This window comes from Diadema antillarum, unplaced genomic scaffold, assembly GCF_040938485.1.
Source record: "Diadema antillarum isolate AM-2024a unplaced genomic scaffold, OU_Dant_1.0 scf00000119, whole genome shotgun sequence".
In the NCBI taxonomy this organism is placed as follows: domain Eukaryota; kingdom Metazoa; phylum Echinodermata; class Echinoidea; order Diadematoida; family Diadematidae; genus Diadema; species Diadema antillarum.
The window spans coordinates 575,717-600,526 of record NW_027271008.1 but is presented as its reverse complement, the minus strand read 5'-3'; the positions used below and the strand labels follow the sequence as shown (position 1 = coordinate 600,526).

The 24,810-nt window shown below is 38.1% G+C and overlaps 1 protein-coding gene across 1 annotated transcript; it reads right to left on the bottom strand.

Moving 5' to 3' along the window:
• Window positions 1-933: 933 nt before the first annotated feature.
• LOC139719989 (uncharacterized) lies at window positions 934-24,598 on the bottom strand. The gene is made up of 16 exons (XM_071631366.1): window positions 24,298-24,598; window positions 23,153-23,369; window positions 22,280-22,369; window positions 21,289-21,360; window positions 20,767-20,825; window positions 20,220-20,272; window positions 19,232-19,374; window positions 18,755-18,841; window positions 17,328-17,399; window positions 6,262-6,323; window positions 5,036-5,159; window positions 4,325-4,407; window positions 3,382-3,500; window positions 2,597-2,678; window positions 1,716-1,856; window positions 934-1,013 (listed from the first exon to the last, which is right to left on the bottom strand). Exons 1-16 carry the CDS (start codon window positions 24,546-24,548, stop codon window positions 962-964), a joined length of 1,707 nt encoding a protein of 568 aa, XP_071487467.1. The 5' UTR covers window positions 24,549-24,598; the 3' UTR covers window positions 934-961.
• Window positions 24,599-24,810: the final 212 nt, after the last annotated feature.

The following is a 24,810-nucleotide window of genomic DNA, read 5'->3' as shown; positions in this document are numbered from 1 at the left end:
ACCTTTTGACCTTTTACCTTATGACATGAAACTCTCTCTGGAGAATCATTACGCAGTAGTACATGTCTACACTAAGTTTCAAGAAAATACCTTTGGGCATTGCATAGATGTGGGGGAAATAGCAACATTTTTAGCATTTGACCTTGACCTTTTGCCAATTTCACTAAACAACTACTCAACTAATTGCCCCATCATACTTCATCCTTGGACCACGTTTGGTGAAAGCTGCTTCATCCAGTTTTGAGTTATCGCATAAACAGATAAATTTTAGGATTCGACCCTTGATCTTTGACCTTTGACCTCTGTCCGATTTCACTCAAAAACTAATTAAGTAATTTTCCCATCATACATCATCCTCGGACAAAGTTTGGTGAAATTTGCTTGATCCAGTCTTGAGTTATCGCGTAAACAGGTACAATTTCATGATTTGACCTTGACCTTTGACCTTGGCCTTTAGGCGATTTCAACCAAAATCTAATCAAGTAATTGCCTCATCATACTTTATACTTGGACCAAGTTTGGTAAAATTCCAGTCAATATTACTCAAGTTATCGCGTAAACGAATGCGGACGGATGCACGGACGGACGGACGGACGGACAACCAAAAAACATAATGCCTCCGGCACCACTTCGTGGCGGAGGCATTAAAAAATACTGGTATCAAAGGCATCACAGTAAATTATATCAAAGGCATCATAATGATTTCTGATGATGATAATAACAGCAAAAAATTAAACAGTTGTTGTACACAGATAATCACGTGCTGGCTCTGGTGTGCATCCTTGTGCTATGGCGCTGTCTCCTCAGTAGGTCAACTTGTTTCCTCTTTGCAAGTAAACTTTTGTGTCTCCTCTACAAGTGAACTTGTATCTCTTCCATCTTGTCTTCACATCACCTTGTCTCTTCCACTTGATAATCTTGTATCTCCTGGAAAAGTTGATCATCCTGGCTTGTATTTCTTCTATAGGTTAGCTTGAGAGGCAAAGGCCTGGGCTTCTGCTATCCTATTTCGGCTGAAACGATTAGAATAAATATAGTTGGGGGATTCACGGGAAACATGAATAGCAGATATGCAGAAACAAGTCAGTATTTCATTCATTGTCAGTATTCTATGTTCGATATGATGCTTCAGCAGAAAATTTGGCAATACACTTGAAAAGCAAATGGAACAACACATATGCATTACCTTTGCAGAGATAAAAATGTTGAAAGTTTTGACAGCACAATGTGTCAATTGTACCAAGGCTTGATTTTTGTTTTCATCAATAACTGGATATATGTATGACTTTATACATAGCACAAAGATACAATGTCAGCACATACCATTTATTTGAAATCACTTCTTTGAAGTGAACTCAATGAATGAAGAAGTAAAGGTCCTACCCCTGACACAGACACATAAAGGCTATTCTGAAGAATTTACTTTCAACTTAGCAGTGCAGGTTACCAACTTTCTTATCATTTTGTTGTTGTTGTTGTTGCTCCAAATCATATCTCCTCACAGTCCAATTACAGATGATTGCCCAAAAGATCGCAGTTGAGTAATCCGAAAGCTGCTCTTTCAAAGTCTTTCATAACTTAGTCACATCATTGTATATCTTCTGGAGTCTACTTTATCATAACATTGACAAAACACAACAGCAACACTACAAAGTTACAGGTCATTTGAATATTGACACCACTTTTCAAACAAGCACATAATAGTGCAGTCTCACCTGTTGCACCTGCTGCCCGGTCTCCCGCTGGACATTGCTGACACACTGCGGATGGAGAGGTCGTCAGAGAAGCCCGTCAGGGGACGCGCACTGGGCGGCTCACTGGGCAGAGTGCTAAGGATGGTACGTAGGTTCTCAAACCTGAGGTCACACACGGGTCATGTCATAAACGAAAAAAAAACAACAAAATATTGGAGAGATAATGGAGAGAAAAAGAATGACATTCAATTCCGATACCATTTCCATTACAATACTTCTGTACAGTGTATTACATTTGTGAGTTCTAAATTTGTGACTGAAAACCACAGTGAAGGAATGAAAAAATATATATCATTCCTGTTCCAAAGAAAACGAAAAGACTTCTCAATTTGGAGATACACAGTACATTTGTTTTACGGGAGACAATATTTTTGCGAGATGTTTGTTTCATGATTATGAGTCAACTTGCAAAATTTGCAAAAATAAAATCTTGCAAAAATAATAGCACTGCAAAGTATACTGCAAAGTATCTTTTAGTGAGTAAAAAGAATGTGTCAAATCACTTGAGTTTAAGATTTACTATTGGTGATGTAGTACATATGAGTCTGCATTACACACACTCTTTTAAAGCTGTACCAGCAGTCTGTCAATTACAGCATCCCATTGGAACCAGGGATGCTGCCATTTAGACATCAACTGCATTGAGATTCCAAATAGCAATCAGGGAGATATTTCTGCACTGTATTAAGCACCTCAGTACATAGTAATAACTCCAAAATCAGAGAGTCATTTACATATTGGTTTGTCAGGATGTGGAACTTAGTGGAAGAAATAGTTCATTTTTTCAGGGAGCCTCCTGTTGGATCAGGGAGACTTGACATCTCAGGTAGACTGTACTATACCTGGTGGATAGACTGGTCATAAAGGAAGCAAGGTCTTGGTCAGAATTCTTCAGCTGGTTCTCAACCTGTCTGGCACTGACCACTGAGAAGAGATGAAAGAGAACAGGGTCAAGAGTTTGTGGTACACATGGCCATCTAGCAATTTACAATTCTTACAATGACTTCTGACATTGAAACTACTGTCACCAACATCGTTTTTTTTTTTTCTTCTCATTACTGTAGCTGTGAAACAAATGTGTGAAGTCTCTTTTTGGGACAGTATTTACATTAAATTTCATGTCTAACATCATTCTACGGATCAGTTGAACAATTCTTTTCATGCAAATTGAATGAGTCATTGTTATTCATTCATAGAATTTAGCACTTATCTTTAATCAGAGTATAAAGGAAGATAGGTATTCATTTGCCTCTACACTGTTAATGAAATCATGCATCTACTTGATTTTTTTTTATCTAGTTAAAATAAGCCCTCATATACATCATTTTCTCTGTGTGTGCAATACATTAAAAAACATTGGCTTTGCAATATTTTGAGTGAAACAAATGAAATATTGTCCTATGCAATCATAAAGACATCAGAGAAAAAAAGATAACACAATATCACTAGTGCTCTCTTGACAAAATTAAAGAATCATCCGATCACCTCCAAGTGATAGCACTGGACATGTGCCAGAACTAGTACGAGATAGGAAAGGGAAGAGTACAGCCATTCATCAAACTCTGTCTTGAGTCCAAAGACTTTTATCATCTTGACCGCACCCCTGCTGCTCCCCTACTGCCCTTACCGGAGGACGCCGACATTGGTCTCATGACGGGAGCCGATTTGCTCACCGCACTCCTCCTCACCGCCGCTCCATCCAGGATCTCCAGGGATGACAGGGATGCCTGCAGCTCCTGGTGGTAGCTGTGGGGAGATGGGATGTACAGTGGACAAGTAACAGGTCACACGGTCTATCACATAGGTAATGAACTAACTCTATGTGTGCACCGTTCGCACATTCGACTTGGATGATGGCTTGCCAACTTTGCATATTTTGCTCAAATGCACAACCACACACAAAAACCAATTGATAAATTGTCATAAATCTTCTCTGTAGATGAGACAACTCTTTCCAAATGACAGTATTACAAACAGAGAGATTTACACAGTATAAGTCATGCAGTGTCTTACATATGGTGAAATTTACTGATGTTGATTAATCAGAGTATCAAATGTTTCCAGGTCTGCAACTTGGGTGTACATGACTCTGAACAAGCCCTAATGCTCAGGATCTAACTCTAAGCAGAGGTGTTCTTTTGGCAGTAAATATGGTCTTTGCAAGGAACACTGTAGAATTGATAGACTTTTTTATTACTTAATACAATGATCAACTGAGCATGTAATTTGAATTGAGCATACAGTTTGGTTTGCGAGCATGACAACACAGAAGTATCAAAAATATATATATTTTTTTTAAATGCTAGAGGTGCACCTTAGCTATTACTATTAGGGATATTGGACTATGGGAAACAAACAGTTGAATTCTTTTTCTGGAGACATGAACATATTTATTTTGCTATATAAATCAATCAAATACTGGGTAGAGATTTAGGTTAAGTTTCATATCAAATCACACAATATAGTTGTCTTCATGATGACTAAAAAAGATCTGCTGCAAAACTTAGCAAAAACATCCAGGGTCTCCTCATAAATATATCAGGATTTTTAAGCAGGACAGAATACGTTACCTTGGTTTCTCTCCATCAGGCTGGGAGAATGGATTCCCATGTATGTACAGCTCAGATAGTGACTGACATCTTTGTAATGACAACTGTCAATAAGAGAGAGAAAAATTGGGCCAAGTTCTTGAGCTTTTCAATTTGCAGAATAACAATGAGAATTCCACACTCACTGTCACTACGATACATTCAAATTGGCATTTGGTACGCTGAATTTGACTGAAATTTTGCTCACTGTGCACTCAGCATCACAGAATCATTTCAGTTCTTTCTCTTGTGCAATCACAATACCATATAGAATAAATGTTTGCAAGTTTGTCTGCTTATCTCACTTTATTTTCTTGTATTTCATTCAATTTATTTTATTCAGTTATTCAGTTCTCCATTTTCTATTTACGAAATGGGATGAATACTGTACAAATCACATGCACTGGTTAAATATTTGAAACTTTTGTCTTTCTTAAAAAATAACTTACTGGCAGGAAATCTGAATCATGCAAATGCAGATGACCTAAAGTTGGAATGAACAGCACTATCACGTGTCATCAGTTGCAAGTTTTCACTCGTTCTTTCTCATCACAGTACCAGTAAATTTCTGTGTGAGAGGTTCATCCACTACCACTGGAACCTACATTGGCCCATGTTTCATTGGTACCAGAAAATTAGCATGAATTTAACATTATCTCATCACTGTGATAACCTGTATACTGATTTTCTTACCACTGTCCTCCACTTCGTGATCTTATTGCCAGCTGCATTCAAGACTTCTAATTCTGGAAACTGGTCAGGGAAGGAACTCAGATCTGTGATCTTGTTGTGAGAGACATCGAGAGTCTGAAGTGATCTGTCAAAGAGATGATTACAAGTTATAATAGCATTAACGATAATGACAGTAGAAGTAGAAGTAGAAGTAGTAGTAGTAGTAGTAGTAGTAGTGGTAGTAGTAGTAGTAGTAGTAGTAGAAGTTGTAGTTAGCAGTAGTAGTAATAGCTGCAGTAGCAGTAGTAGTTGTAGTAGCAGTAGCAGTACAAGTGTGATGATGAAAACACATAAAATATGAATTGCAATAATTGCAAAACCACAGTTAGTGCAATCGCATTTAAACAAAAATCATAAATCTTATTACTGATGTGATTTTAGTTTGAAGTAGGACTTTGTGAAGAACATTATATCACATACACAAGATTTCAAAAACAGCAAAATGTTGGATCATGATATTCCATAAACAAATACAATACAACTTTAAAGCTATATTGCTAATAAAAACTATATATGGGATATCCTACATACAATAAGGGCCACTAGATGCTTTAACTTAGCATACCAAGGCACTTGGTCTAAGTTTTTTTCTTCTTTTTTTTTTTTCCTTTTTCTACAATTCTTTTTAACTTACTGTACAAGACTGGTACAAACAACTGTACAATGGCCATTGTCAGGACTTTCACAAAATATAAAATAAGTGTAGCAAAAACGGCTGCTGAAAACTGCTTATGTCATCCATTAGTGGCGAGCCTAAGTAGTAAAATGGAGTCAAAAGGGGCCTGAGCTTTCAATTCCTAGCAGAATCTTCATCAGAGGCAAAATGACAAACAGGCAGGGAAAGCAATCACATCATGGACTACATACAAAAGCACAGTCAGGGGAGGGCTAAGGACACAGAACAAAGAAAACAAAAGGGAAAATAGGTAGGGAAAACAATCACATATAAGGACTACACACAAAAAGAACAGTCTGGGGAGGGTAGGGACACAGAACAAAGAAAACAAAAGGGAAGGGTAGGAGGTCATGGGCAAGGAGCCCAACAGGTATAAGTGAGGGGGATTAAAGGAGGATCAGTGATAATCCTGAGGACCATTGGGGGGGGGGGGGGCAACCTGTGAAGGATAAGGATTAATAAGGAGGCAACATCAAACAAAATAAGAAAATACAAAATACAAAATACACACCTTAATCTTTCCACAGCTTTCATTTGATCCGATGTCAGCTGGTTGTGTGATATTCTCAGAGCCTAAAATTGGTTAGAAAGGAAGGAAAGAGAGAGGAACACAAAATATACCCTGCATTAGAGTACCTTCAAGACTAACCGCAGCAGCGACCCCATACGGACAAATACGTACCGTAAAGGGGTCGCACAGCAAACCTATCCTGTCACGGAAGCACCTGATATGGCTAAGCATTTACGTGACCAGAGACCAAAATAGAGGGTTTTATACCGAAATTAGTGGCCTTACTCTTAGATAAGATACTTACAATCACGGCAGGCGAAGTCGATTTACAATATGATCTGTTTTGAGAGCCCTGTGAAAGAGTTTATCCGAGGTTTTTATAGTCCTACCGCATTTCGTATTGTAGTATGACTTACACAGCGCATGCGCTAATATGGATAAAACGTAGCACATACTGTAATACGCAATGTATGCGTGTGGAAAAAAACCGGACGGCTCGCTGAGAACTGAAATGAATATTCATGAGACGTAACAAATAGAATGCATGCTGGGCGATGATTTACTATCGGGCCTACCGGCACTTATTTATTTCGTTTTTAAAGCGCATTTCGAATGTGTGGTTCATTATTTATTTGCAATAAAGGAAGTGCACACATAATGAACATCTGGAGATGTGAAGGATTAAGAAAATGATAGGTGATTTTCATGATAGAGGGTATGTTTTGTTTTGTTTTTTATTTTTTCCCCAGTCTGCAGAGGAAATGCCCCAGATGTCTCATCTATGTAGATCAAGTTTCCTTTCACACTGTACATTATAGTTTTATTAAATGTTGTACATTCACAATGGGCTCCACTCACAAGCTCTGCTTCTTGGGGACTCATATTCATTTTTGCTTCATGTTCATTTTCTACTGTGATTTGAATTGAATACACTTCTGTTACATACATGTTTTGTTTATTTCCAATAGTTGAGAATTGTTTGATTATTTATTGAGAGACCTCCCCCCCTCCCCAAGACTTCTGTCGTATGAGAGGAGATCCTTCCTGTCTTTCTTTTTCTGTCAGGCTTGTCACTTTCTGTTTGATTGTGTGTATGTGTGTGTGTGTGTCCGCGTGCATGTGTGTTTCATAATTATTGTGTGTAACAAGTTGGAAGAATTGGAAGCTAAATTTCTATGTACTGTGACATACAGATAAATAAAATTGACTCTTGAGTATTCATTCATTTTCATTCATTCATTCATTCATTCATTCATAGCAATGGGACAAGAAGTGTCTTCTGAAAATTTTTGAAATTTCAAATGTCATAACTTCCTTATTTTTTATCCGATTTTTATCAGTTGACATCACACGCTACGCAGTTCAGTTCTTGCTACCACGTTACTCTCTCGCAAACATTGGGATGCGCTGCCAATGTCACTTCAGGCAACATATCCAAGCAGGACAAGGTCGACGGAAAACTGTTTTCCTTTTCTCTATCAAGAAGGAAGCTAGACTCATATAATAATTTTCATGCATCATCCGAGATAGAGCAGCGATATTATTGGGAGTCTCTTCGAAATTCTCGTGCACCTTGCGGAACTGCTACGATACACTAGAATATTAATAGTGCTTTTGGCTGCGGATTCTGAATTCAGAAGAATGGACACATTTGAATTTCACATTCAGCCTCAGCAGCATGACCCCGCTCTTCGTGTGTAGTCCCGTCCATTTGTCTTTGTGCGCTGTGCCCTGGAATAGTGATATACAGTCAGTGCACCGTGTCTCAGCTTGGCACTGTGCTGTGGAACCAGAACTTCACGTTGGAGACGAGCAGTCTACCCCATCATGCCCCAGCCTGTTCCGTCACAGTCCCCTCCCTCAACGAGGAAATCAACTGCGCTTGTTTGTCAAGTAATCAAGGAGCTGTTGAACAATGAAGACTACATCAATATGCTCAACAGTGTAGTCAGCAATGCAGTCGACAAGGCCTTCACTAAACTCAACAGCCGTGTTGAAGTGCTTGAAGGTCAAGTCCATGATCTCCAAAATGAATGCGACAACAAGTCACACCAGATCACAGTTCTCAAGAAGGAGATAAGTCAGCAGTCAGACCGAATCCAAAATCTTGTCCAGGGTCAACTCGACCTCGAGCAGTACTCCAGACGTAACTGCATCCGGATCTTCGGTGTCAGAGAAGCAGCAGGGGAATGCACCGACAACATACTGTGCGACATTGCTCAGAGCAAGCTAGGAATCACCATAAACCCAGCAACAGACATAGACCGGAGCCACCGCACAGGAAGGAAGAAACCTGAATCGGCCTCTCATTCTCCCAGACCAATCATCGTCAAAATGACCTCGTACAAAAAGAAGCATCAAATCCTCACAGCAAGAAGAAAACTGAAAGGAAGCGGTATCTCCATTCATGAAGATCTCACGAAGCACAACGTCGATCTCCTACGCAAAGCAACACACCACCAGAAAGTGAAGAATGCCTGGTCATCAGACGGTCGTATCATAGTCGAAATACCTGCCTCACATGGGAAAACGATCAACAAAGTAATCAGAAGTGAAAGTGATCTGGCCAGATTATGACTTCAACTTCTCAAAGTCCCCCACCTCCATGTATGTATCCTGTAAGTTTTTGTAGTTTTTGTAAGAGACAACGGGCTCAAGATAATATCTGTTATTTTTGTGCAACCTCTAGTTCCAGTCGCCTGAGGGCATTAGAAGAAGATGAAGATGGTGTATCTGTACTTGGTACTGAAACAGAATATTTCATTCCAAGTGAATTTGCCTCTATGATGAATGGTACGTTTTCAGAAATGTTTACGTGTCTGCATTTCAACTGTCGAAGTTTGAAGGGTAACAGTGATAACTTTATATCGTGCATTAATTCCTTGAATACTGAAATATCTATTATTGCTGTATCTGAAACATGGGCACAGGGAAATGAATCCCCTCAGTTTACGTTGCCCCAATATAAATTCCTCGGAAGGGGAAGAACAGATAAGAGAGGTGGAGGTGTTGGTATGTTCATTAATAAAAAATATAATGTTAAACAGAGATGTGATTTAGAGGTTTTTGATCAATGTATTGAGTCAACATTTGCTGAAATTATCAATTTGAAGGATAAAATTGTTATTGGCGTGGTATACAGACCCCCCAATCAATCTCTTCAATCATTTCTTACTGGTCTACAGCCAACATTACAGAATATATCTCGAGAAGGTAAACATTGTATCCTACTTGGTGATTTTAATGTTGATTTATTGAGTTCCGACAGTTCCACTCACCAATTCTTGGACTTAATTCTTACCTCCTCATACACTCCTACTATTTTTAAACCAACACGTGTAACAAACCACTCTGCAACCTTACTTGATAATGTATTCATTAATCGTCCTGAAAATGTAGTTAAGTCTGGTATATTGATTTCAGATGTGAGTGATCATTTATCACCCTTTGTCATCTATCACCTTGGCCGTCAGCAGGTGAGCACCGAAAAGGAATCATCCACTTATATTTACAAAAGAATGATACATGAAGAGGGTATGACAAATTTTTTTTCATTGCTCCAGTCTTATGAGTGGAGCCACCTGGAAAATATTCCAGACATCAATGAGAAATACTCTGTTTTTATATCTCATTTTATGACCCTGTACGATGAGTGCTTTCCTATAAAGAAACTTGATAAAAAAAAATATGAGAAAAAACAAACTTGGTTTAACAGCCATCTGAAGAAGTTGTGTAAAAAGAAATACATTTTGTACCGTAAATACATCAAGAATCCTACAATGTACAGAAAAGAGATTTACGTCAAATATAGAAATTTTGTGAATAATGAAATACGACATGTTAAGCGGGAATATTATCATGGTATTTTTGATAGAGTAAAAAATGACCAAAAAGGTACATGGAAGGCGATTAACGAAGTCTTGAATACATCGAAGTCTAAAACTACATGTGCAAGTATTATGAAAGAAGGTGTTCTGATTGAGGATAAAGAAAACATTGTGAATTTATTCAATGATTATTTTAGTAATATTGGTTCTGAGTTGGTTAGAAATATGCCCCCGTGTTCTATGAATAATGATTTTTCAGAGTATTTAAGACCGAGAGTATTACATACTATGTTTTTTAACCCCATTTCTGAATCTGATTTGATTACAGCTGTATTAAGTATAAAGGATAATAAGAGTTCAGGGCATGATGGCATAGAAGCATTTATTGTCAAAAAATGCATTCATTTGATTGCATCCCCATTATGCCATATTTTCAATACTTCAATTGAAAAAGGTGTTTTCCCAAGTGATATGAAAATCGCAAAAGTTATCCCAATCTTTAAATCTGGGGATAAGCGTCTTTGTTCTAATTATAGACCAATTTCTATTTTGTCCATTTTTTCAAAGGTTTTCGAAAAGTTGGTACACAAACGATTGATCTCATTCTTGGAAAAAAATGCAATCCTGTATCAAGGGCAATTTGGTTTCAGACAAGGATATAGCACATTTATGGCCCTTTTAGAATTTGTCAATAATGCTACTTTGGCTTTTGAAGAAAAAAATATTGTTATTGGATTATTCTTAGACTTATCAAAAGCCTTTGATACTATTGATCACAAAATTCTGATAAGTAAAATGTATCATTATGGAATTAGAGGCAATGTGTTAAACTGGTTTGAAAGTTATTTGTTAAACAGAAAACAATATGTGTTTATTGATAATCATACTTCACAATTTCAACATATCAATGTTGGTGTCCCACAAGGATCAGTGTTAGGTCCATTACTCTTTTTGCTTTATGTAAATGACCTGGCTTTTGTAAGTGATGTTTTAAAGCCCATTATATTTGCTGATGACACAAACATCTTTCTGTCAGGCAAGGATATCCATGATATGAATGTTGTATTCAATGCAGAACTTGAAAAGGTGTATTCCTGGTTTTTATCCAACAAACTCACTATTAATTTTGAAAAAACAAATTTTATGATATTTAGACCTCAGCAATTACAGCTAGATACAGCTTTGTTTGATTTATCCATTAATGACCAAAAAATAAGTAATGTTAAAAAAATAAAGTTTCTTGGTGTCATTATTGACGAACATCTCACATGGAAAGAACAAGTGCAAAATATTTCAGGTAAAATAGCAAAAGCAGTGGGTATTTTAAACAGATTGAAGAGTTTGCTTCCTCTTCGAATTATGTTAAATATTTATAATACCTTGGTTTTGCCACATCTTTCATATTGTACTGTTGTATGGGGAAACTGCTCTAAATATCTTTTGGACAGATTGCTTGTTTTGCAGAAACGTGCAGTCCGTTGTGTCTCAAACTCTCACTTTTTAGCTCCAACAAACCCTTTGTTTGAGAAATTGAAGGTTTTAAAGGTCTTAGATTTGTATACATTGCAGGCAGCATGCTTCATGTACAAATTTTCTAGGGATTTACTGCCTGATGTTTTTAAAGAGTATTTTATTTGTAATAACAAAGTTAATTTGTATAGAACTAGAAACTCTGATAAATTGTATGTACCATTTTACCGTCTTAGCCTGTCAAGAAAGTCAATAAGGTATACAGGCCCAAAAATATGGAACTCAATTACCCCCAGTTTGAAATCATGCCCCACCATTTCATCATTCAAAAGACAGTTTAAGTTACAGTTGATTAATGCATACCGGTATTGTTCATAGAACTGTACTGTGTCTATACAGTGCACTGGCTGATTCTCGGCATGTGTTGTTCTGTGTTCTCTGTTCGGGCGCCTGCTCGGTGGCCTTCACCCCGGCGCGCTGGCGGGGTGCGCGCGCCGGGGTGGGGGTCGCCGGGCGGCCGCCTCGGGTGGAGGATGTAGGGTGGTACAGGTTGGGAATCGCGCGCGTGCCTGTGGTGATTATGATCGGAGCCTTCTACATTCATTGTACAATGTATTACAATTATTCTTTTACACTGTACTCAGTACATGTATCGTAATGGAGAGCTCTGATCATGTTGGAAGTGGTGCGCCCTCAGTGGCGGGGCGCGGCTCACGATATTGCTTGGCATAAATGTACACACTGAAGAATCACGATTATACAGCTGCACACCATATTCAATGATACTCGGTATTATGATGATATGTATTTTTTTTTTTGTCTTTGTCGATTCTTATAGAATATTATATGCTCAAACCATATATATATTTCTTAAATTGCATTCAATGATAATTCTTGCCCATTTTTGTCCCACCCTTTTTATGGTTGTTTTTGGTATGTCGTGGTTCCTTCCTTTTGGATGTGCTTTTTTTTCTTCTTCTTCTTCTTCTTCTTGCCCCTATTTATTGCAAATCCAGTTCTTTTTTATGCGACTCATGATTTATGTAACAGTGTATAACGACATACAGTTTTAATATTGTATATTTGCTCAGGGGATCAGCCTCGAAAGGCCAATGGCCTACTGCTGATCTCCTCCACCATTTATTTTAATTGTTATGTCAATCTGGAACACACACTTTTTAACTTTTAACTGTGATTATGTATTTATCCAAAATAATTTTTGGTTTGTATGTATATGTTAGAACTGATTGATTGTGTATTTATATGTTTTTACCTGAACTGTGGAAATAAACTGAATTGAATTGAATTGAATCATTCTTGCACTGTTCTGCTGGATTTTTTTTATCATTGTCGTGAAATTGATAAAATTTTAGATTGGCTTTCATCTTAAAGGCATAATGGATTGGTTAATGAAAAACTAGAAATTAACCCTTTCAGATCCATCCACATGGTCATTGGGATTGTATTCCATTGCTCCCCATGGCTTTTTTTTTTAATGTTGTCTTGCTTGACCAATACCCTTTTAAGCCTTATACATACGTGTATGTACAATACTGCTGAAATGCATGCCGGTATTCCCCAACGCGTTTACATCGTTCGTTTGCTTGCGATCGGCGGTCATGCCATCAGACAAGGAGTATGTATTCGTAGAGGCGCACGCATTTCTGTGGTCATTTCACTCATGCCTTTTTTTAACCCATGATCCGATCCCGGCTTTGCAGCAGCGTGGCAGATGACATGATAGAACGAGTTTACTTGTGCAGATTTTTAGAAAAATTGAAAAAATTACAGCAGTATAAAGATCTGATTGCGTTTGTTTTCATTTCATTCCTTCAGAATGGTCTCATAATGAAGATAGGCACAAAAGGGATAACGAAATTTGTCCTGTTGTTTACCTTTCAAGAACGCATGCACAAAATGTGACGAGAAAAAAATTAAAAAAAAAAATCATAAAATCATCGCAGTCCCGTTGAAATTTGCGGAAACAGTAGGCGCGAAAAGGATCTTGAATTCGGTCCTGCATGCCATGTTGGTTATCAAAAACGCATGCACAAATGCGAAGAAATTATCGGGAAAAAAAACTATGTACTTTCAATCCTTCTTGTGCGTGCATCACAACAGATTACAGCCGAAAGAATTCACGAAATCATCGCAATCCTGCTGATATCTGAGGTATAGAAATAGGCGCAAAAAATCGTGATATTCGAATAGTGCGAAGAGATTATTGGGGGAAAAATAAAAGACACATTTTCAACCCCTTCTGGTGGTGCGTCATAAAGATTACAGCCGAATATCAAATCATGGCAATCCCGTTGAAATTTGAGGAAACGATAGGCGCAAGAAGGATATCGAATTCGGCCCTGAATACTGTCTTTCAAAAAACGCATGAATAATTCCGAAGAGATTTTCGGGAGAAAAATAAAGAATGTTTTTTCAACCCTTCTGGTGTGTGCATCACAAAAGATTAGAGCCGAAATAATTCATAAAATCACCGCGATGCCGTTAAAGTTTGAGGAGGCAATATAGGCGCAAAACGATTCATAAATTCGGCCGTGAATACCTTCTAATCCGAGAGGACGCGCATTTACGAAATGTGGGAGAGAATATCGGTAAAAAGTATAAAAGGACACATTTTCAACCCCTTTTGGTGTGTGCAAAGTAAAAGATTACAGCCGTAGGAATTCATGAAATCGTCACAATCCCGCTGATATTAAATTGATAGGCGCAAACAGGATCATGAATTCGGCCGTGTTATGATCTTTCAAGAACGCATTTACGAAATTCGAAGACTTTATCGGGGAAAAATAAAGAACACATTTTCAACCCCTCTTGGCACGTGAATCATTAAGATTATAGCCGAATAATAATCCATGAAATCATGGCAATCCCGTTGAAATTTGAGGAAACAATAGGCGCAAAAAGGATCATGAATTTGGCCCTGCATGCTGTGTATCTTTCAAAAACGCATACCGCATGCACAAATTCGGGAGAAAAATAAGACACATTTTAAACCTCTTTTGGCGCGTGCATTATAAAAATTACAGCCGAAATGATTCATGAAATCATCACAATCCCGTTGAAGTTTGAGGAGAACAAGAGGTGCAAAAAGAATCATGAATACGGCCGTATCATTTCTTCTAATCCGAGAGGACGCATTTACGAAATGCGAAAAGATTACCGGAGCAAAATAAAGGGTGCATTGTCAACAATTCTGGTGTGTTCATCACAACAGATTACATCCGAACAGTGATCCGAAGTAAAGTTCATGAAATCGTCACAATCCCGCTGATATTTGAGTTAGAAATAAGCGCAAAAAGAATCGTGAATTTGACCCTGATGCCGTATGCTGCCGTATATACCTTTCAAGAGCGCATGCACAAATGCGAAAAGATTATCGGGAGAAAAATAAAGAACTCCTTCTGGCACGTGCATCAGAAAATACTATACAGCAAAAATAATTCATATAATCATTACAATCCAGCTGAGCACCAAAAATGTGAAAAGCGCAGAACTTAAGTAACGCGTGTTACTCTACGTGCGCCGATGTTGACAAAAAGTCACAAACGCATTTGATACAATCTGATTTTGTTCATAATCATTTAACACTTTGATTCACAAACATTCAATTCTTTTAAAATGGTTCTATACACGAAGAAGAGATAGGAGTACAAAGCATTACAAATTCGACCCTGCAGTGTACTTTCAAGAACGCCAAGATACGGGAAGAAATTTTCGGAGGAAAGTTAAAAACCGCATTTCAGTCCCTTCTTTTTTTCTTTTTTTTTACTTCCTTTTCGTATCAACAAATCAATTCACAAATGATTCCTTTTTGTTCCTTCTCAAGAAAATGATCCGTAAACAAGGTACTTGAGTTTACAAAATGTTTATTTGCAAAATGTTTTTTTTTTTTTTTTTTTGGGGGGGGGGAGGTAATATTATTGTCGACAAAAACATGAAAATAAATTTGCAAGCCAGTTAATGCTTTTTCAGGTTGTTGTTGACCAGTAAATTTTCTGTTCCGACCAGTACAAAAATGGGGAGGAAAAATGGATATTTACTGATCCGACAGAGACAGGTTGGACCGGCAGAAAAAAAAAAAAAAAAAAAATGGGTTAGTGTGCAGCCCTGCTTTATCCAACTTCCAAGATTTGGTGATGAAACCAAAGCAAGCACTCTTGCCAAACTCAGTTGGCAACATTAGGAAGGTGTCATTCTGTTTCACTGCGTTCTTGATAATTTCTATTTGCTCCACTTTGAACTTAATTCTTTTTGCATCCTCCTCTACTTCACTTAGAGCATCTTTGAACTCCATGATACCTATCGTATTGGTACGAACAAGTGTCCTTTATTAAATGAGACCGAGAACCAAATACGAGCAACATTGTACATATGGCAGATGACGTAAAATATGAATATTCATTTGCGCATGCGCAGATCAGTATATTTGCGTGATACGTTCAAAACGGCGAACGGACAGTATCTCGACTAGACGGTCTCAAAGATGACTATTTATCTTGTTTTCGGAGGTAATGGTGAGAAATACATAGTCGTTTCTATTGTTCAACAATAATGGTTTTATATCATGTGGCTTTTCGTTGCGAATCCAAGTGTCCTTTTGAGCGGTGAGTTGTTTACGTGTTGCAGTGCATTTGAGTGCTTCCTAAAATTGCATGGGTTGCTTCGGGGCGCTGTTACTGTGTTACAGCGCCCCGCGACGGGGTTACTTCAAGACCAAATTAAAGGGATAGCCGAAATGATGATTATATTTTTTCTTTTTGTTTTTATTGAGGCATAACAAGACCATACATAGGGTACATACACATTATGATGACTATACAGTTATTTACAGCCAAAAAGCCTTTCAAATGAAGAGGGCGAGGGTAATCTCTTTCTTCAATCATTTTCCTTTTTTGGTGTGAAATTTCAGTGACTTGTTAACCGGTTGAGGACGGTTTGATTTGGCTACAACACGCATTTCCCATAGACACTTGCCCGAGAATACTCGGGACTCGTCCTCAACAGTAAATTCTGTAGGTTTTTGAATTGACAAATGAGGTCTTTGACCCTTATGGTGTGATTGACACACACGCTGGAGCAGCTTCTTCACCAACTGGCATGGATGACTGGAAACTAATTGGCAATGAAAGGAGATCATCCATAGGGTAACCTCTCTAATCCCTTTTGTGACAACATGGCCTTTCTGTTTAAGACCAAGGCACTTTGCTACACCTGAGTGAACTTCCTGAAACTTCAGGACTGGATCAGATTTGGAAGGATTACTTCATGCTGATGAAAAGGGTTGGTAAGTTATTAGAGCTACAATTGTAAGCACCGGGGCATGTAAAGTCAACACTGTATCTGATATGATTTCAACTGCACCAAAACTGTGACAAAAAAATAGTGATCTATACAATAGTGTCCCACTCTACATTTCACACTGCAAGATGTATCCTTTCAGTTCTAGGGCAACTACCCCCTGGACAATTTCCCCAGACTCTTCCCCTGACCCTTACTGCCCTGATATGATCCTTTCAACAATCATCACCCCCCCCCCCCCCCCTCAAAAAAAAAAAAAAAAAAAAAAAAAAAAAAAAAAAACACCAGTATAGAAATGAACAACAACAAATAAACATGCTCCAGCAAGAAATACCAAATGAAAGCATGAAACCTACATTCTATCGCCAAACACTATAGGCCAGTCACTAGTATAACTGTACTGACTACATGCAATATGTGTCCTGTAAAACACACAAGCTCTGAGCTACTTACTGTGAGATTGTGAAGGCTTTTCAGTCCGCTGATGTCAGTAATTTTGTTGTTTGACACATCTAGCTCTTGCAACTACGTAAATGCAGGGAAGAATAATAGGTACAACACATGCACTCATTATTTATCTCATAAGAGAATAGTCAAGTATTTCATCACCTCCATCTTTGTCATAAACAAATATTTTCAAAATCCTCATTTCACAGCAGAAAATACTATGTCTGTTGACTCATCAATGATATTTCTACACTCCTTTCATATTTATCATGTTATTGTAATAAAGTGATTTATAATCAAGGTTAACTTTTAACAGAGAGTGTAAATAAGAAAGACAAAGAGATATCTGGCTTTGTGTTTCAGGACCAGGGATAAGTGTGACCAGTTACATGGTCATGTTACTTACAGGGAATGTCATGTCTTAGAGTTCAAAATTTCTGACCAGGTAATAGATAGGACAATGATATCAGAGAAAAGTTGTACCAAAGCAGACAAAACGAGTCAAAGTAGTTGTAAGTAATCATGTAATCATGAAATGTCTTCTATTTCATGTCATGAAAGGAGAAACCTTGACCTCATAACTCATGAGACCAACATGAGCCAAACATTGCAAAATCTACAATATACAATACCTTTTGGTCTCTTCATAAACCAAAAATAATATGATAAACAGGGCTGCACACTGACCTATTTTTTTCTACTGGTGCTAAAGGTACGGGTTGGACCAGTAGATACCCAGTTTTTTCCATATTTTACTGGTCCTGTTCTTTCTTTAACTGGTCCCAACAATGTTATTTTTTTTTTATTGGTCATGCCGGACCAGTAAATTTGGCAATTCATGAAAAGTTAGAGGCCCGATGGTGGTTTCCACCGGTCTGGGACTGTCAGACTGGCGCCAGCATTAAAGGGGCTGTACAGTACTGGTTGAGGTGGGGATTCATGTTTTTTACATTCCGAAGTGAGATAATGAGAAACCTCTTATGAAATATGAAAGAGCATGTAATTTTAAGAAGGATTCAATGTTTATTTGATGGAAATTGGTTTTCAAATGGCTGAGATATCCAAAAAAGTGATGACAATAAAAGACTACAGGCCACAACTTTATTAGGATCTCTTTGTCTCACCTTGTTTTTGGATATCTCGGCCACTTCAAAACCGATTTTCATCAAATAAACTTTTTGATACCCCTTAGAATTGCATGCTCTTTGACATCTCATAGAGTGGTTTCTGAATCTCTCGCAAAATGTTAAAAGCTAAATCCTCCCCTCCACCAGAACTGTACACACCCTTTAAGCGTTGGATAAAATCATGTAGTAAACCTCTCAAAATATTCCATGTAGCATACAGCAATTCATTGGAGGCAACACGGTCATGAGGCATTCACTGACAAAAGTACTAAAGTAAATGTGTGTGAATACAAAGCAGGAGCTTACCTTTCTACACCTTTTGAGATCACTGATGACTCTGAGACAGTTGTGGGTTGCATGAAGCTCTTCCAGTGAGGACAAGGCATTGAAGGCCTGAGCAACAATGATAACAAGATAATACAAGAATAACTTGAAACATAATCAGCCTATCTCCTCCATCCAAAACAAAAACACCAACACCAACAAAGATTCATGAGCATTTGATTCAAACTTAAATGCAAATGATGTTATCAAAAAAAATTAATTTCACTTCTCTGAACATATATATTCTGCTGCTAAAAATTATTCATCATCACCCTCCCCCAACCCTCCCCCCCCCAAAAAAAAACCACTTCTGCAACAAGAAAACTCGAGAAAGGGATGAGGGGAAAGGATTTGAGTGCTGAATCCAATCAATATCATTGCAATATGGTTATTTCTTGATGAAGTCCTAACCGCAACTGCAGCTTAATAAAAAGGTATCCTTGAACCTTGGCTACTCACAGACAGACTGTCTAGCCGGTTGCTGCTAACGTCCAGGTAGGTGAGCTGAGAGCAGGCAGCCAGCTCCCTGGCCTCCACCTTCCCGAGACAGTTGCTGTCCAGCCGCAGCATCTTGAGCTTCCGCGAGAGGGCCAGACCTTTACCTGTCGCCATGGTAACAATGGGTCATTGGATAGTGATGACAAGATTGGAGTTGAGTCTTGGAAAGAAGACTGATAGAATAACAACTCGCCTCAATACACTTCTAAATTCAAATTTCTTTGTGTTCTGACAGTTGTTCATACCAGATCCATATGGTTAAAATGGTTGATATAGCAAGAAGTTTCTCCAGTCCTAACATTATTTGTGAACTTCAGATTACCAGCGACAACACTAAGGCTGAACAAAGACACACATAATACATTCACTTATTGGTCATATAAAAATATTATGCAAATAACACCAGCAACTACATTAAGCAGGAATGAGCATGTTTTGATGTGTAGTTACTGAAGCAGTAAGAATGCATATCATACAAGGGAAAATATAAGCAAGGCTTTTAACCCTACGCGACATTTCGCGTGATTACTCTGCAACACACAATGCTCTCGCCGCGATGCTCTATGACTTTTTTCTTTCAAGTTTCCCGCACATTTTGACACCAAATTTGTGACACCCGGGGGTACGGTTCTAAAGTTACATAACATTTTGTACATGCATGTGAGGCCGAAAATGGCTCAAAAATGTGATTTTGTGTACAAAGTCAATGCAAATTGAGTTTTTCACATGGTTCATATAAATATGCTTATTTTTACTCTCAATGGCTAAAATTAATTTCTTTTAGGAGTATTATGCTTCAAAAAGTAGATTACATCGCACACTACCATTGTGCAAATTTTCGCGGCGATCGCGCGATCTAAGGCCCCCCCCCCCAGTCTTTCGAGGTACCAAAATAGCCCAGTCTTTTTAGGGTTAATATAGACACAAGTTGCAAGTAGGTCCCACCTACCTATGGTTCGGATCTTGTTGTGTTGAAGTTGAAGCGAACACAGCTCTTGTAACCTGAAAAAGAAAAGCACATTTAAAGTAAAGATTGGTTTTGCCCATAATGTAACAAATAACTTTACAGCCCATGCAAGTTTATGATTTGAATCAAACAAAATATGGAGAGAAACCAAATCCCTTGAGCAATATTCCATCTACTCTGGATCCCAGAACTTAGCAACATTAAAAAGAAGAAAAAATGTCACCGATCAAAATGATCTGCTGCAGATCTTGTATGTTTAGATCCACTGGCAAGAGGAGTAAATGGGTGTATGAAAGCAGAAATTTGAAGTACACTAATCCCTCACTCACAAAAATATCCACTAGATTTCCCCAGATTTTAGGGATGTGCATAAACATACATTGTAGTGTCTTTTCATAGTTTTGGAGAGAATCTGTTTGGAATATCAGATTATTAGAGCAAATATCAATGATACTGCAAATCCAACTATTTCATTTTAATGTCTGGCTATGCAAACAAACAATCAAATACAAGCCATGAAAATATTCACCTCTCCAGGTTTGTGATAGCTGTAATTCTGTTATCATACAACTTCAGGTCACGGAGATCCTGCATTTAAAAGAACAAAAAAAAAATAAATACAGGTAAAATGACAATGGAAAATATCAAAAATAGAATCATAAGGGCAACAAATCAATAATAAGATACACAGAGCTCTTTCTATGAATATGTAAGGAGAAGAAAGGTAGATGTGCTAGTAGAGAGGATTTATTCTTTTAAATCTCCAACAGTCTTATTGGCTGAATGTCTTAGAATTGCTCAACACAATTTCAATTCCAGCCTAATCTGAATTATAGCCGATATTCAAGCAACACAATGTTTTAGGAGCAAAATCATTCAAGCCCTGCTAAGCAACTTTCTTTGTCTTCAAAAGTGAGTACAGGTGACCAATACGAGAGAACATTTCAGTACGTAGAGCATTCAGTAGCGTTTTATGTAAATGCATGCATACAATGTACGTGTATATAATGTTGATTAATTAAAAAACTACAACGCTTGATCTGGTTGTTACTTTGTTGTTGGTCAGATTCTCAATGTTCCTGATGCAATTACAAGACAGGTCCAGCACCCTCAGATTGATGAACTGAAAGAAGAAGGAAAAGATGACGTACATTGCATTTACAATGTAAATACTTGTATACTGTAATACATGATTATCAGCATGATCAGGGAGCATGACCCACACATGCACACACACTGACATGATCCCACACATGCACTATACAGGGGCGGATCCAGGAATTCTGTAAAAGGGGGGGGGGGGGGGGGGGCGTGACTGACATTTCTGGTGCCACTTCTGGGTTTCATTTTATTGTTTTTCTTTTTATTTCTTTTGTTTTTTACAAAAAATAAAGGGGGGGGGGTGCGCCGGTTGCGCCCCCCTCTGGATCCGCCACTGCTATACCCATTTACCAGGCTGCTCCCTGGGTGTAAGTGGGAACCACAGAAATTTTACCCACAATGCCTAGCATTCCAGCTGTCAGGTTTTTGTTTTGTTTTAGCAAAGCGAATACATCTATTGACTTATGCATGGCTGAGACCATTCAATCATGATGACATAGGTGACTTGTTGATTTATTGATGTCATCTGAAACGAGAATTTTATGAACAATTTTATATGATCCCATTGACTATGACTTATTAATCATCTAGCACAAGGATGACTTACAATTGTACATACATTGTAGATCCATACATGGATTTATCATAGAGATCAGATTAACATCCTTACAAAAAATTATTGTTATAACTGTTTACTTTATGAACCGAAACCTTACAGTGTATACTGTTCTGGCTACAAAAGCTCTTGTTTACAGACAACACAGAAAATAAAGTCAAAGTGACACTACACAGAATTTAACTGTAAACCTTGTGGTACTTCCATAATTTGTAGAATGCTGATGATCCTGCATCAATCGTGTCAAAACTGATTGCAGCGAACATTGAAGCACTGCTTTCAAAACACGTTTTCTTTGCAAGTAGTATGTCATGCCTATACTTACCACATCTAAATTGTTGATTGTTCCAATGTTGGCAGCATGAAGGTCGATCTCATACACCTTGGTAACATCGCTTTCATGGGATGCTTCAAGCTAAAATTGTAAATATCATATCAATGTATGTAATGAAGAAATAGGACAGAAGTGCACTACTATGGCATGTATAATCAAACAGCCTTGATATAAGGTCATCACTGCCATCTAAAAGCACTATAAGATAACTGCAAGGATATGAAACCACAAATTTGTATTCTCTATGAATCTAACAAATTTATACTCTCTTGGTAAAACAGTAATATTTTCATCATAAAACAGTTCCCAACAATTTCTATACATGTTCCTCACAAGCATACAGAAGTGTTCAAATTTGTTGAATCAGAAAATTGCAATAAGTAGTAAGCACTCTGGTTGTGGTAATGTACCGTATACAAACAAGATATTTGTACCTCTGATTTGTGTGATAAGACACCATTTCAAAGCAAGCAAAGCCTACTATGTTGAAGTTCTATGATACTTGCCTGATGGCATAACAAAAGCTTACACTACATTAAAATCTTACAAGAATCCCACAGTACTATGGCAAGTAATAACATTTCAAGCCTTTTTAAGAGGACGAAAACCTAGAAAAGCTTGAATTTTGAAAGTGAAGTTGTATTCTTCTATATTTAGTTCTTATCATGGGATTTGACATTCAAATCATGCGATCCAAAATTATGTTTTCAACAAGAGCAATTGATATTCTACACTACAGTAGAACATACAATTACTAACTAAAGTTTAATTCATCTTAGAAAATGGAATGCATGAATCAAATTTCCATTGTTCTCCAGTCAAAAGATTAAATGACCTGCTAGGTGCTACACCTCTACAACTCACCAATTCACGTGCATTAATTCTGCCAGTTGCTTGGCGGGATCCCACATTATCCTCAGGTTCTTTTCGTTCTCCTCTATCCTCTGCCTCAACATTAATGAAATTGATTTCAGTGTCATTGGTATGGGACTTTTGTCGTCTACTGCTTTGAGCAGACGTGACCTGTGATACTCCATTTGAGGGCGACCTTTTCTGCGGAGCCATGGGTCTACGTGTGGCACTGTAATTTAGTGAGAAGGAGGTAAACATCATAAAGCTTTAATCTTGAAGACCTGGCATCCTGAGCAGTTACTGTATCACATTAACTTCTCCCTGCAGACATACACTTAATTTTTGAGAAATATTAGAGCAAGCCGCCTATAGCTTGACAATAACACCGTCCAAAATTCGACGACTGGCTGTATGTACAAGCGTAGAAATCTATGCCCCTGTGTGCGCGTGTGGTTAAATTTTGGCACGGGAGGTCGAACCTTGATGCAGGTTTTTTTTTTTTTTTTTTTTTTTTTTTTTACCAACTTCGATAATTAATAATATTTCAATCCATCTTCCTCACTTCATAACCAAAGCTGCAATCATACATCAGCAGAAGAGATCATCTGCTCAAACTCTGTGTCTCCGAGAGTTCAATGAAATATTTTGTCTGAACCTTTGGCTTTTACAATGTAACGTTAGGTATTAGCCCATGCCTTGCTGTGCACATCAGTTCGGGAAACCCACTCACAAGGGGGGCCCCTCCTTATAAGGCATGGCCCCCAGTGTGGGCAGCGCAGCATGAGCGGCCATCGCCAACCAAGCTCCAAGTCATCATCATAGCTAGTCATGTCATTGTCGTATGTACACTTTACAATACTAACATAGCATACTGCGCATGCACCGCATAATTATGCATAATGCATTGTTACGTGCAAACTCTGAGGTTTGATTAGAGATTCCTCTAGTTAAACTGTAGTGTTAGATCTACAGTTGGCATGGTTGGGTCTATCAACAATATGAATATGTGGGACTAAAGGGAGCATACAAAACCTGCGTCCAGCCATCTCTGGAAATACAAGCATAAGCAAAAGCTGTCCAAAAAGAATACGACGAAAAACATGTAGGCCTATATTTTAGATACCATCTACCTTATTAGATGTGATTAATCTACTAACCTGCTATTCTGGTTCACTTGGCGTCTCATTTTAGGTGAGTTTTCGCTCTTTCGTCTTGCTTGGAAACCGTCAACAATCCCGTTTCTCACCATCTTCGCGCTGGATGCACTTGCTGATTGCGTAGAGGAATTTTCATGATCACCTGTATTTTTTAGCCTCGTAGACGTAGAAAGCGCGGATGGAGAGTATTTCCTCCTCGACACACTTCCTGCTGTATTTCTTACGCTTGAATTCTGGCGAGATGCACTCATGGTGACAGAAAATGAGGTCGAAAACAAATTCTCACGATACTTATATTTCTGCTGAGGTCTGACTTTTCGTGTGTGTATAAAAAATAAAATGCTACACAAATCGATTAACGCCCTCTCCGTCCAAAGATCGGCATTAGTTCACAAGTGGAGTTTCAGCTGCGCTGATGGAAAGGAATGGTTACACCGGCTTTCCGGCCTCAAGCTCTCAGTCCCATTCGCTTACTTTCGAAGATGTGATACGATGTTTGCGAATCTGTCCACT

Excerpts from the sequence above, each read along its gene's own strand:
- LOC139719989 (XM_071631366.1), bottom strand. The coding sequence starts at position 24,548 with ATGAGTGCATCTCGCCAGAATTCAAGCGTAAGAAATACAGCAGGAAGT. Across the intron at positions 4,408-5,035 it reads TCACGAAGTGGAGGACAGTG|TTGTCATTACAAAGATGTCA; the intron begins GTAAGAAAATCA and ends TCTTATTGACAG. Across the intron at positions 2,679-3,381 it reads ACCAATGTCGGCGTCCTCCG|TGGTCAGTGCCAGACAGGTT; the intron begins GTAAGGGCAGTA and ends ATCTCTTCTCAG.